Source organism: Molothrus ater, chromosome 1, assembly GCF_012460135.2.
Source record: "Molothrus ater isolate BHLD 08-10-18 breed brown headed cowbird chromosome 1, BPBGC_Mater_1.1, whole genome shotgun sequence".
Taxonomy (NCBI): domain Eukaryota; kingdom Metazoa; phylum Chordata; class Aves; order Passeriformes; family Icteridae; genus Molothrus; species Molothrus ater.
In genome coordinates, this window is record NC_050478.2 from 131,920,225 (window position 1) to 131,934,722 (window position 14,498).

Sequence of the window (14,498 nt, forward strand, 5' to 3'; positions counted from 1 at the left end):
TACATTGGGACAGCCACAGTGGACAGACAGAAGTGGGAGCCTGCTTTTAACCGAGGACTTTCCACCCCCATTACCTGGACAACTCAGCTGTCAAGTGGCAGCAGTCTACAATCAGCACAAGAAGAGCTGCCACAGGTTTGTGTCAGGGACAAACAGCACTGCTGTTACACATACACTGGAACTACTCCCAGAACAGAGGGATGGAAAGAGGAACTGCTACTGCCACCCCAAGGAGAACCTGCTTCACTCATCACAGCACCTGGAAAAACCTAGTTAGAGGAGGGACTATGCCAGACACAGACAGAAGGCAGCCAAGCAAAAAGATACTGAGCTATACAGTCAGCCTTGTATAGCCACGGTAACAGATCATGCTCAAGGCATTTGTGCTGCTCTGTTACTTGTAATCAACATTCCCAACCACAGGGACGAGTTGTGAGCCTGGAGAGCAAACTGTCCACCACTGCTTAAAAGCAGAAGCTGGATCAACAATGGATGAAGCCCTCTAGAGTCCAAAACCCCACACTGCTACTGCTTTAATTAAAACAATCTGGAAAGGAATTACTTGGGTAACTACACTCGTTTCCTCTATTGTAATAGATTTCATAACTCTTTTGAGCAACTCTAGCTTTTTTTACAGACAGTATCTATTGCTTCATCAAAAACATGTAAAAAGTCAGGCTACAATAGAAAATTTAGTTGCAATGTAAGATAGATGTTGCAAAATCTGTTAAAATACTGTCGGGCAATACTGGCTTCTATATATTAATTCTCAGACTAGTCAAACTATTTTAAAGCTGTGCCAGTATAGCAGAGGATTACACTTCATGGGACGTTTCACATATTTTTTGCACTCACAGGAGCTTAAAAAATAATTTCCAAATACTCCACTCCCAGTCTGTCTGTGACTTGCAATAAAGTATTCATTTTAAACGTGGAAACATCTGTGTCTTTTCTTCCCCTGTATTGTAGTAGGTACACACCTCGACAGAATGGTCTGCACAAAGAATTTAACTCCGTTATAATTTGCTGGGAGCTTTGCAAACAGTTTATTTGCATATAGCCTCCTGTAATTTTACTTCATCTAACTTTATGCCTTTTCACTAAAACTAAGATTGAGGCAACATAGTTTTCAATATCCTGAGTTTTCATTTGGCAGCATTTTCTTTGTTGAGTCAGTTTATACATCCAAAGTTTAACAGCTGACTATTATAAAGTCTTCATTTAAATTTAATTACAATAAGCGATCATTAAAAAATTAAATTGTCAAATACCTTAATACCTTATACTGAAAAAAGCGAAGTTTTTTTTTTTTAAATGAAACATATTTTCAATAGATGACACCTTCAATTTCCTCACATATATTTAATTTCACTGAGTACATTTCATTATATTTGCTCATCATTTTGACTCATATTGTGCCAACATACAAAGAAAACTCCACAAAGGAACTCTTCTTACCTCTTTCCACAAGCTGAATCCAATTATAGTGGGAACTGCCATACTCAGAATAAGAGCCTAGAAAGTACATGTTAGAGAAAATGGATTATGCACCACTCTCCAGCTCTGAGGTGTCTGTTGATTCTGCTCATACAGTGAGCAATATTTATAGCAATATTTAGCCTGAAACCTCAGAGTGACAGTAGGTTTTCTGTGGTTTTCTACCAGGCAAAAAAATTTCCTCAAACAAGATTTTGCCTAATTTACCATGGAAGGCTTCATTTGACTCACAAAAACTTTACCATCAACTTTAGGGACAGTTAATTACTACTAAAGTAATTAACAATGATTCCATGTGCACATGACATAGGGAACAGAAGAAGGTAAACACCTCACATTCAAATGCTACGAGACCAAGCATTTCAAACCTCTGATCTTGTTCAGATTAGCATTATTGATATGCAAGACCCAGAAACCCATCTCTCAGCATACCATCATTCTAGTTGATGCAATTTTTGCTTTGCAAGGAGAAAATAGCTTCTATGGTACAGAAAACATTTGGTAAGGAATGCACACAAGGCATTCCTTTGATATTAAGCTACTAACACATCTACTGTGTTAATAGTGAAAAAACAGGTCTACATCACAGAAAACACAAAGTATATAAAAGAATGTGCTTACCATGTAGCTGAACATATTGTTACTCCTTGACTGAAAGAACACAGTCAATGTTTCTGATATGGTGTATGGTATTTTCACAGGAGACATAATGAACATCTAAGTGTAATATATTTATTCCTATAAGCCTCTTGAATTTAGGGTAAACAATATCCTATCCCTATTTTATTATTAAAACCAATGCACAAATCTGCTAAAAATCACACAAAGCAACTTTTGTCATATTGAGAATAAAGCTAGGGTTGGAAGCAGGGGAGTTGTTTGCTCTGTAACACAAGCTTATCTTCAGTCACAACAACACTTCTCTATAATGGCCATACATGAACAAATCTTATAGAAAGTAATTCAACTTACCATTTCTTGTGAAGCAGTTTTACTCTCAGCAGTTATATTCACCTTACTACACCATTTAAAGACCCATTTCTCAGTGAAACAAAGCTTACGCCTTCCCTGTGCACCAGTACTTTTTCTCCTGCATTCCTCCTAAAAAGTGCATGACCTTCTTAACCAATCCCAACTAGATATGAAAGAGAAATTGAGGTCTCAAATATTTGCTAAAAGAAATTGAGAAGAGTGAAAGTCAGATGAAGACAGCTCTGCTTTTTATGAGGAAAGGTTGTAGTGTGAACGCAACTTTATCACCAGGTACCAGAGAGCAAGTGACACTAAGAAGAAAAGACAGAAAAAGCAGACCATACGCAATCCACTGCTCACAGAACAAACTGTTGCTTTCATGGGTTCTTTCATGGGTCCTAGGTACTTCTTGTTTGCCAAGCTATATACCTGCTAGCTGTATTTTCCACAACTTTGGCAACAGCAACTCACCAGCAGTATTGGGTGCACAGCTTTCAGTCGAAGCCACTTGAAAAGCGTCATCCAAAGTTCAGGAGAACACACACCAAATGCAGCAAGCATACAAACATAAGGTGTCCATAGATATTTCATTCTGAAAAACACTGCAATAACTTAGTTGGGACCCTGTGTATGCCTCTGTACTCAAACTATTATAAAAACATTCAGATTTTTTTCTTATGCCAGTAACAGTCTGGATGTTCAGACAATCTGAGGTCAACTTTGATGGTACTGGAGCGTAAACCAAGGAAATCTCTAGCAGAAGAGCTGGCACCTGATTATCTGCTGTGAGATGGAGGAGCAAGATCCAAGGTAAAAGATGACAAAATCCTTCACAGAGTTCAGGGGAGGATGAAAGAAAAACAAAGAGAATAGTAGAGTCACTAGGCTGGTTTTCCAGCCAAGAAGGGATAAAAAGCAGCTATTTGACAAAGCTGTACAGAAAATGTACTATAAGGGACTTCCTGAAGAAAGGAAAGGAAAATATTTAATTAACTCTTAAGCGTAGACTAGTCAACTTAGAAAAACTACAGGATAACACAACAGTCTGCTCACTTTAGGCAACATTTGTGAATATTTAGATTTTAAGATGAGGAGCCTAATAAAAACACAAGTCTGACATCTTCAAGCTGATTAAGCTGATAAAAAGACTAGAACAACACTGTCTTCCAAACATCAGATTCTCTAGCTTTAAGGACTAACACAATACTTTTGAAACTAGTTCTGCTACTGCTTTAACGTGTCAAGCAGAGGTACACTTCGTGGTAGCCTACACACAAGAAGATGGATAAGAATCTTCCACGTCCCAATATTCCAGCACTATTCTGTTCATCAAAACACTACACAAGTTCTTGCTAAAAATAATTACAGCACAGTTCTATACTAAATACCATAAGGTAAGTGATTTAAATGTGATTCAATTAATGTCTTGGACCTTGGCTGCATAAAAGCTTGGAAAACATGTTCAAGAGATCAAGCACAAGTGTTCATATAGCCATATCAAATTTATAATCAAAATTATTTTGACTACTCCTTAGTAGTATCACTATATGCCAAAATTATTTCTGAAAAAGGGTGATTTCAAAGGGGTAAACAGTGCATCATGTCCAGCAAGGAACTCTGTTGATTTCAAAAGAGATACATCAAAATCAGACTTACCCTTCCAAACACATCGCTAGACAACCAAGCAAAATTGTGTGAATTACATGATAAACTATTTCTGGCCTCTCTCCAATTCGACCATCCTCAAGTTTAACTGTCTCTTTCAGTGGTTCACCACTGCAGTTGGAGAAAATGAGACATCACTTAATTCAGATATTATCCCAGGAAAAGGTGCCAATAAAAATACTTTTAAGTCAGCAGTGCACTGAGATCATTCCATATCATAGCATATAATATTATTGCACTGTTCACTTGCTTTTTGTTCTTGATCACTGACCTATCAGTACCCACTGTCCCTTGATTTAGATTGCAACCTCTCTGGAGCAATGGCTGTCAATTAATACAATGGGATCACTGCTTATGACTACAAATCTTACTTTAAGGTAATCCAGCACCAAGAGACAGTCTAATTTAAGAGCATGTACACTCTACAAACATTTAGACAAATCATGCTGAACATGCATTTCACGCTCCTTCTTACCAATAGCATGGTAAAGAATTATGGAATCTGTAGGATGATAATTGTGTATGGAATGTGTGTACAACAAAGACAACAAAAGTAGCTTATAGTCACATTATTATAAAGTCTAATTATATATAATAAATAAAAATCATAGCCAAAATCTTGCAGTGAAAGGTTTTCTACTAACAAGATAGCAAGGCATAGAATAAATCACACTTCTTTCTACCATGATGTGATTTCTGTTTACATTTTTATAATAAGCTTCCTTATGAAAATTAGAAATTATATTTTGAGATTATTAACTGATTCAAAAATTAAAAAAAAAACAGAGAGGAAAAGGTTTATTTTAAGATTTTCTTTAAAAAGGTGCTGGACATAATGTAGTCACTGCTCATTACAAAGTAATAAATAGTTATTTCAACCACTAGCAAACAATAAGAAGTTTGCTCCGTTGTTCTGAATATCCTATCACACATCCAACCTGACAAACATTTTCATTTACAGCAGCATAATCTTTATCTGTTAGAAGCCTTCATCCTTGAAATAAACCTATTGAGTTTTGCTGCAGACAAGTGAGAAATTCGTTCCAGTATCTGAGAAGTTACACCATTCATCTTCTACCAGGAAGAGATAATTTCCTAACCACTGAGTTTCCAAGACAAATTATGCTAGGATCTACAGTGTTGGTATTCTTAGTCTTTTTACAAGGACAGTTCCACTACCCCTCCTCTCAAGGCAACTGTGAATCACTGTGAAGCTAAAACTAATTGAGTCAGTTTTACTTCAGTTCTGTTCCAAGCAGCAAAGGCTAGTGGACTTTATCACAGTAAACAAGTGTTTTTAAAAAGCAGCAGTGAAGCATTAGAAATCCAAAGCCCTCTCAGCTCCACCCATCTCATCGTTCTCAACATGTAAACTTGAAAAAAACCCAAAAACCCCAAATGCAAAACAGAAAAACAAATTCTAGCAACAATTAGATAACTTTGCTGTTGGAAGGAGAATTACAGATATAACATATTTCTCTGTCAGTGGGAAGAGAGAAACACATCAGCAAACATTAGCCAGAGCTCAGCAGGAATTACATCTGCAGGGAAACAAACCAATGACAACTCCCTGTCCTGACAGGAGGGTTGCTCAAGAACCTCCTCACTAAAAGACTTTTCTTTAGGAGGCTCTTGTGGGCCTTCCCACTGGCGCTCACACCCTGACAAGTTCAATGGTAAAATAAACTTTGGAGCAACAAACATGATGACCATTCCCTGAGGCATCCAGGAGCCTCTTATTTTTAACTTATTTTTCACATAAACAAGTTACTTACCAAATTCTCCTAAAAATGACCTGAGTTACAGAAAAAAGGCAGATAATTAATACTAAAATATAAAAAGGCAACAGTGATGACTGTGTTAGTCGCAAAAAAAAGTCTTGGGAGGGTGCCTGAAGAGATTCTTGACAAAGGAGCCAATTCATTGTAAAATTCCTAGTAAGGCAAAAACATTCCATTAAAAACAATAATATTATCCCATAGATTAGGAAAAAAACCCCAACAACCCAGCACAAAACAATTGCAGTTTAACCTATTCATGTCATAGGAAACTACCTGAAATTCATCTTTGACGTTATCTTTTTATCATTTGAAACTGCTTTGCAAATACTCTTTAAAGTAACTGCCAAAAGTCCATCTTCTCAAAAAGTATCTGTGATCTGAAGAGATCAGACTACAAATCCTTTATATCACAAAAGCCCAACCTCCTACATAACTCCATTATGGGGACCAAAAGAATCTTGTTGTCACGGTGGATTAAGATTTTAGAGATATTGATGCAAGAAGGTATGCTTGTCCTCATTCCAAACAAGGAGACAAAGAAAGGAAAGTGGTCATCTGAGATCACAAAGAAGCCTGAGACACTGCCAGGAATAAAATCTTTAATGTTGAAATTCTAGTTCTGTAGCTGAAGCCACTTCATCATTCTTCTTCCTCAGTTAGCAAGCAGGAAGATAATACCCTCTGCTCAGAAGCACTGTCAGTGTGTATTCTCAACTGGAACTGGTGCAGCATGCGGTGCTGGGAATGCATTCTTGTCTTACTGTGTTTTGCTTCCCTCCCTCTTTCATTTTCTCCCAAGGGAAGACTAGAGGACAGAACCGCTTTCAATTAGACAGAATCAGTTTAAAGATTAACAGGTGGGCATGTCCCAGCTGGCCTTAAAAGAGAGATCTTGAAGCTCTTGTGCTGCAAATCATAATTCCAATACATAGTTACACAGTGTTCCAGGCGTAAAGGCACCCAGTTTGTCTCAGTCTCTGGCTTCATTGCAGAGTCTGAAAAGTGATACTAGCAAGGCCACAGGGGGAAAAAGAGGGAAATCTATTAATACCTGGGAGCTGAATAAACTGAAATCCTGACCAGGAGTCCTTTGTTTTCTTGCAAAACACTTAAGAATGAGTATGTGTGTGTGATAAACGATGCATCACAGTCAACATCCCTACATCTTGTCCTCCAAAAGTTCCCCAACAGTTTCAGTTGGGTGTGATGTCATTTTCCACTTGCTCCCCTGAAAGGCTGTGAAGTAGCTTTTTGTAAGAGAGATGCAGTTCTTCAGAGAGAGTTCCAATTCCTGCATGGAATTGCAAATCTTGGCTTGGGTCCAGGAGTGTGTCAGTCCTTACTAAGACTCCATTGGAAGTTTTCCAGAAAATCTGTTGCCATGACATCTTGCAGTCCAACATCCAACTCTTTTACAGATACTAATGTTTTTTCATAGAATCACAATTCCCTCTGACTATTAAGATGTCCCTTGTCCTAATTTCTTCCAAAACATAAAGGGAATATTGGGGGTACCCACAACACAAGCCTCTTTTGAGATAGTATCAATAGTTCATGACTCTTTCCAGAGCCTTTTTTCCAGGCTATAAAAAGCTCATACTGCCACCTTTACCCTATTATCTTTGCTTTCAAGTCTTATTAGAAACACTAGACAGGATACAGAAAGTTTTCATTCTTCAACATCACAAGAGAACAAAAATCCATGAAATGCTTTCACCCTAAGGCATGAAAAATACTGAAGTGCCTCAGAAACCTCAATAACCTAAGTAAATTCTGTATGTGCATATTTTTTTACTTCAATCTTAAAACCAGCCAACAAATAACTAAACTATTTCCCTAGCTCCTCTATAAAACTCTCACAAGCCACTGAAATGTTACACTTCTCAGAGCAGTTCCAAAAGTTTTGATATCTTGGGAAGTGTAAAGAGTTTAAATAAACTTACTTAGTTGTGTTTAAGCCAAGTTTTACTTCAATGAACTTCAGCAAATGCCCATTTTCTTTATGAGGAATGAACATCTGAAAATTAATTTAGCAGAGAAAAATCACACAAAATGCTGGAAACAGTTTTCACAGTCATTCAAATTACAAAATGTCAGGTAACAATCAACTACTCAAGATTTAGTTAAAACTAGCAAAATTGATTAAGTGTGCTAATTAAGGTACTGGTATAGCATTGTAATCTTCAATAAATCTACATTTAGGGTTTCCTTGAGAATATTATTCCCTTCATTCCACTCCCATACCACATCAGGAGGACAAGTGAAAAGTGGCCAATAAGTTGTCAAAAGACTACTGAGCAGTGTAAAAAGGATCATGAAAAACAGGCCCAGACTTACTCCCAAGCAAGCCTAAGAGTGCTGTGCTTGGCTCCACTAGAAAATAGAACTGCAGCTGAGCAGAAGTCATGAGCATTTGTAATCTTCACACAGACTGTCTGAGCTGCCTAAAGTTCTGTAACTTACTCCTCTTACTCAAAACTGTAATTTAACTACTCCTATTTTTCAAGGTTGGATTTTATTTTCCTGGAGATACAGCAAGGCTAGTCATTCTGAATGGCAAAGGAAAATAATTACATGTGAGCATTCTTTTAAGCCTTCTAGGGTTCAGTAGTTTCTTTACTTTTAAGTTCATACTGTTAATTAACACAACCATGATGAGTTTGAGGCATAGAAGAAAAACACAATAATATGTGTAAAAGGCCAGCAAGAGGGAATTGCTAATCAAAACACAAGACAAGGCTAAAATCCCACTGTGTAATCTCAATTCCTAACTGACCCCTACACAAAGGGAAAGCCTCTGCTCCCATGTTCTACTTGAAATGTACTTGAAAACTAATATCTACCCTAGGACCACTCATACCTGCTCCTAGCTATTGTGTCACCATGCCCAAGAATATTGTTTTAATATTCAGACTAGTCTGTAGAGGCCATTCAAGTTATAGCAAACCACATATTTATGAAACAGATAAAATGTCCTTTAAAGAGTATTTCTAAACTGTTTCAACCCAGAAGATCAAAACCGCAACAAGACAAAGCTGTTTGAGTTGCTACAAAATGACTCAATTTTTAGTACTAACTATGAATTAAGCTATGAACTGTCATATCAATAAGGTAAGCAACATTTCAAAATATTTTTTCAAGATGTATCTGCAACTTTTAATTTAGATTCTGAAATTAAAATCAATTTTTCAGAGGAATCTTACCTTTAATAAGAAGTTTAGTGTCACTGCTACTGTAAGTACCAAATAAATATACATTATTTTCAGCAATCTTGACACAAATGTGCTTTTTTTCATATTCATCTGCAAAAATATTTAAAGAATGCTGTATAATTTTGGAGTTCAGTTTAAATTTTAAAACTAGACTCAGGGTTAGAAGAAAGTCTACTTACCTGAAGGGATTTGGAGAGCATTAAAGCTACCACAAGACTCAGTAATGGTGACACTAGTAAGGCTGAATTTTCAAACTGCAGAAGGTACCCCACAATGACAGAAAACAGGTAGATTCTGTATACCTCGTGCACCTATTGAAGAAAAAAAGAAACAATAAGATAAAATTACAGTGGATATAAATCCTGTTTTTTAGACCAGCAGATAGCTCACTTCTCCTGTTAATCAGGAGATTAATGGATGTCAATCCTTCAACTCATGAATCTAGCAGGGTACTATTTGGCTCTGGAAAGCATTGCACATGAAAATGATCCTGCTCAGCCTCAGTAACTAAAGGACAATCACTTCACAGTAATTCTGTAAAAACACCATAAGCAGGAGTATTTTAGGAGGTCTCCCCATCCAGTAATGAAGCACACAAAGCAGTAACTACACGGCACCAGTGAGAACACAGAGTTTGTGACAGAGCTCATCTGTAAACAGGTGGTTTTCTTGCCCTCAAAATAACTTGTTCATTAACCTGTCTCAGGAATGAATTCTCAGACTGTTATCTATACTTGCTGTTATTTACTACTTGATAAGCAGATGTTATAAACCTTGATGCTTGATTCTTCAGACTTTTACCAAAATACCCATTTTTTCCCTTATACGCTCTGCTTTGAACTACAATAGATCAAACATTTCCCACTGCTGAGGAACAGAATAAAAAGAAACTGAAAGAAGAGGTGAAGAATTAGAATTGCATGCAGTTTGATATCTAACAAAACCAAAAAGCATGCATGTAAAAAAAAGCATATTTACAACTGCAACAGGCAGCATAAGAACACCTTATTGTTGCAACATTTCTAAGAGCCATTTTGCTGAATAAATTTAAATACTTTCTTGTATTCAAAAAAATCAATTTTCCCTCAACATCTGTCAAGTCTATTTATTGGCAAAGCAGTGCAGGACAGGCCACTGAGGGTGAAAATGAGCCCTTTAACTGCACAGAGCCAACAAAGAACATCTTTGGTCTGCCCACCCTCCTGTGAATAGGAGAAAGAAGAGGCAGCTAGCCCAAAATGGAGGAATATCATTCATCATTCTTTTAGCTCTCCAAGGATGTTTCAGGTCTCAGAAGCTTTGTTTAGCTTCTGTCCCAAACACAGCAGTCCAAAAGAGACTTAGTTTGAAGTTATTTTATTCTTCTGATGGATATCACATGCACTTCAGCTGGCCCCAGGCTGCAAGACACTCGTCACTCAGCCGTGTGCAGTAGGAATGGCAGGCACCTCAGAGGCTGCCTGTAAGTCCCCAGCTGTCAGGAGGCTGAGAAGTTCCAATACCTTCTCTGTCTGTGCTAGGGCAAAGCTGTCTAGCAGGAAAAGAGAAACAGCCTGGACAAACAGGAGATAATGACTGTATTCCCACATCATCATGAAGGTGTATGTTGAGGCATTCACCAGAAGATAGCAAAACTTCTAGAAGGAAAAAAAGAAAAGAAAAAGCATTAATTTTGTACCCATGCATGTCTGTCAAGTAACTGAGAGGTCATTAAAACATAAACTACAGAAATTAATTATTGTTTAGGGAAATAATTAAAATACTGACTTTGGACATGCTTAACTTTCAGATGGAAGAAAGTAATTACTGAAATATTCAAAAACATTTCAAGCCAATCAGAAGAAATATTTTAAAGACAGAGTCGGGGTAAGAAAGTAAGAACGATCTTCTTCAAGAAAAACAGTTTACATGAGAAAAATTCTGCCTCTGTTTATTCAAAAACAAGCAGCACATGGCCCATTACCACACTGTTCTCTCTGAACCCTCCTGGGGACATAATAAGGTAGGGCACAAGTTGTTTAGCAAAAACTGCACATGCCTAGGTGAAATCCAACTGGCTTTTTTGAAAAGAAGAAACAAAACTTCTACTGTTTCCTGCCCAGAAGGGCAACAATAGCAGAAGTAACTAACCTAGAGTACAGTTTTACCCACAGCTCTTTATTAAAAAACTAATTTTGCTTTACCTCAGCAGAACAGTTTAGGTTCTTTTTTAAATAGCCTGTGAGAGCTGCTACTTGACATGCAAAATATGGCAAAGCCCAATTTTCTCTTGATGGTATGGAATAATCAATTCTTGTTGTGTCTGTTCTAGAATAAAGTACAAAGAAACAAAAATATTAAAATATTTGTTGTACAAGAATATCAAGGAAAGCCTAAATGCCACTTCTAGTTGTAAATGTGGCCTTGCAAGCAAACTTTTCCTGATTTTGGTGCAAAGTAACACTGACACAATTTTGCTGCTGATACAGTTCACCAATTTATTAACAGCATGAAAGGCCCAATCTTTACTCATCCATTTAGCAGGTTTCCATGTTAGCTGGCATTTTTAGGACTGAAGGCAAAAAGAATCTGCCTCAAGCCTTTTCTGACCTGCAATGAAAATCAGCTCATAGCTGAGAGAATAGATTCCTTTAATTTCTCATACAATATCTTTTAAACAAGTGATTTAGGTAGTTGAGCACAACATAAGATACAAACTGGTGCTCCCTCACAGCAGCAGCAGCAAATATTTTGTCTAAAGGGAAAAATTCTGCCCAGCAAAACAAGAGATAGACGGATGGGGAGCATGCAGGGTTTTCTCATGGAATGACTTGACAGTATTCACACAATTAGAGGTGTAGATGAAAGTTTTTAAAAGTGCTAAAGTGACTCAGAAGCACAAGCCACGCTTCAAATGTACTCAAAGGTATCAGTCTCAGAGGTACATAGTCTGCTTTGTGTCTACTATGCCTTTAAAAAGGAGCCTCAAGCTCCTTTATCATTTAGGTATTTAAAAGCATTACCTTTCATTTTTTCCTCTGAAGCCTCTTACAGAGGCATATTCGAAGCTTTTTTAACTACTAAACCTTTCATTTTGTTGACAGTGTTTAATCTTATTCACTGCTGAAAAAAATTACAGATTTATTCACCATTTTTCCTACTTTCCACTCTTCACACCAGCTTGATGAACAGTATTTTCAGCTACTAATCACAGATTCTGTCATGATGACTTCATACTCCTAGAAGATGCTTCCCAACAGTTCAACTTTAAAGGTATAGCTTTAACATTTTGCTCCATAGTTCTTTTATTTCAAGTGCTCTCAAGTTCACAGAAAGCCCCAGAGCTCCATGGTGACAAATCAAGAGCATGAACATAGGTTTTCATTGCTCAAATGAGGCTCCTTATTATTGTGGGGCTTCATAAGGGGAATTCCAAGTGAGTTGTTTTAAAATAAAAAAGTCTTGATATTAAGATTATCTAAGAAAATATCATTTTGCAGGAAAAACCCACTACAAAAAGAAGATTTTGAAAAAATCAAATATTCTTTACCAAAAAAATGCAACTTGATCATTTCTTTCTATGCTACCAGAAAACTGCCACAACATTTAGAGCTGGCCAGAGAGTGCAGCTCTGTTTTACAGCTGTTTTGGGTATTTGTCTTCATTCTTCATCAGCACAAAACTAAACCTTCTGAGGAATATTTTTGAAAAATGAAATTGTACGTGAATACTCCTGTATTCACACACATACATAAAGTCAGTTCAACTGGTAATGTGGATGGTTTGGACAACAGGAGGCCTTTCCATTAAAAAACCATCATGAGAATCAATTAATCTCTTAGAAATGCTTTCTATTCACCATAAGATTTTGCTCTCACAGTGAGAACACAAAGCTTAATAAAAGCAATTCAATCCACTAATTAAAATGACTTCAATCCACTAATATTTTAAAATTCCTTATTGACAAACTAGATTGTATAAAGATGTTTTTCTTACCTGTTAATAATGAACCATGCTACAGTCAGCATTCCTGCCAGCCAAGTCCCACTCATAACCCAACTGGTTACAAACAATGCAGTCACATAAATTCCCTGCAGTCCAAAAACTATACCAATGTAGAAATACACTGGTTCAATAACTTCCTGAAATTACAAATAAAAACGAAGAGACATAGTGGCAACTGAGCTGAAGCTGGAAATTATTACTATTTACAATTTGTTACTGCTAACAATGTGCTAGGTGCTTTACAAACAGGTAAGAGACGCCTCCTATTTTAGAAAAGTACTGGGCATGCCTTTATTTGGGGTTCAAATAAAACATGGGGAAGAACAAAGCAGTGTGAATTAAGTGCACACTTCAGGACTCAGCTTGCCAGTGCCATGATTTTTGAATTTGCTTTAGCTTGAACACTCTATGTGTCAGATTTAATAAATCTATGCCTACAGTGGGATATGAAGTTCAGAGGACTACTAGAAGAAGTTATAAAAGGGAAGAACTTGAAGAAGTAAAGATGTGGTAAAAATGATTCCAAAAAAAGTAAATAATAAAAAAGGAAAGATAATGAGAGTGGACACAAGTACACAGCATAAGCAGAACAAAGCCTGAGTAGAGTAGAAACTGACAAAAGGTTCATCTACAGAAGTGTTTTTCCCTATGAGAATGGGCAGACAGGTACCACTATTAACAGACTTCTGTACTCCAAAGGAGTTAACTAACTTTCCTGTTTTTAATGGATAGCACAAATACTCCTGACATTTCTAAGCAGTCTGTAGAAGTAAAGAATAGGAGAAAAAGTTACTGCTTAGTGTTAAACCCCCAAAATCCTATGCCAGAGACTGATCAGAATTGAGACTGAGGAGAATCTGGACCTGGTGAGAGCCTTAGCTCAACTCATTCAACAAAAAATGTATGTATTAGTTGGATACAGCACAGAAAGTCTCATACACACACACAGAGACACAATCATAATGCAAGTACAGAAAGTAGGAAAAATGCACATACTTCGCTACCAGATGCTTGATATAAAACACTGGCAATCAACTCTGGGTACAAAGTCATTTGCTGGACAGCATTTATGGTCTTCAGTGATATTGTCTTATTGTTGTGCGTCAATTCATAAACACCTACAGACAAAAAAAAATTATTCCTGGAATCACTACTGCTGTTCCTAAAAGAGGCTAAAGTGTATTCAAAGGCAGGGACTGATTCGCCACACCTAGTTTAAAAGGAAGGAGAAACTTCTGTGTTAGATGTCATTCCACCTACTGATCTAGCTAGAAAGTCATTACCCTTTTTTCATCTAGTCTTTAAATAGAAGGCCCAAAACTTATTATCTGAAGCACAGCCTTTTCAGTAACACATTGATGCAGTCCTGGAACTACATTCCTAGAGA

General features: G+C 37.0%; 1 protein-coding gene across 2 annotated transcripts in view; it reads right to left on the minus strand.

Annotated features, from left to right (window-relative positions):
* Positions 1 to 14,498, minus strand: part of DPY19L4 (dpy-19 like 4) — a 33,655-nt gene that overhangs the window by 11,961 nt on the left and 7,196 nt on the right. For both annotated transcript variants that reach the window (XR_004981729.2, XM_036399690.2), the window contains exons 5-15: positions 14,108 to 14,229; positions 13,103 to 13,248; positions 11,311 to 11,434; positions 10,630 to 10,764; positions 9,307 to 9,438; positions 9,119 to 9,217; positions 7,859 to 7,932; positions 5,910 to 6,068; positions 4,126 to 4,245; positions 2,941 to 3,061; positions 1,459 to 1,515 (exon numbers count right to left, since the gene is read on the minus strand). Coding sequence is in view for 1 of the 2 variants with exons in the window: in XM_036399690.2 (XP_036255583.1) it covers positions 1,459 to 1,515; positions 2,941 to 3,061; positions 4,126 to 4,245; positions 5,910 to 6,068; positions 7,859 to 7,932; positions 9,119 to 9,217; positions 9,307 to 9,438; positions 10,630 to 10,764; positions 11,311 to 11,434; positions 13,103 to 13,248; positions 14,108 to 14,229 (1,289 nt within the window). In the remaining variant the exon portion in view is untranslated. The remainder of the gene's footprint in view (positions 1 to 1,458; positions 1,516 to 2,940; positions 3,062 to 4,125; positions 4,246 to 5,909; positions 6,069 to 7,858; positions 7,933 to 9,118; positions 9,218 to 9,306; positions 9,439 to 10,629; positions 10,765 to 11,310; positions 11,435 to 13,102; positions 13,249 to 14,107; positions 14,230 to 14,498) is intronic.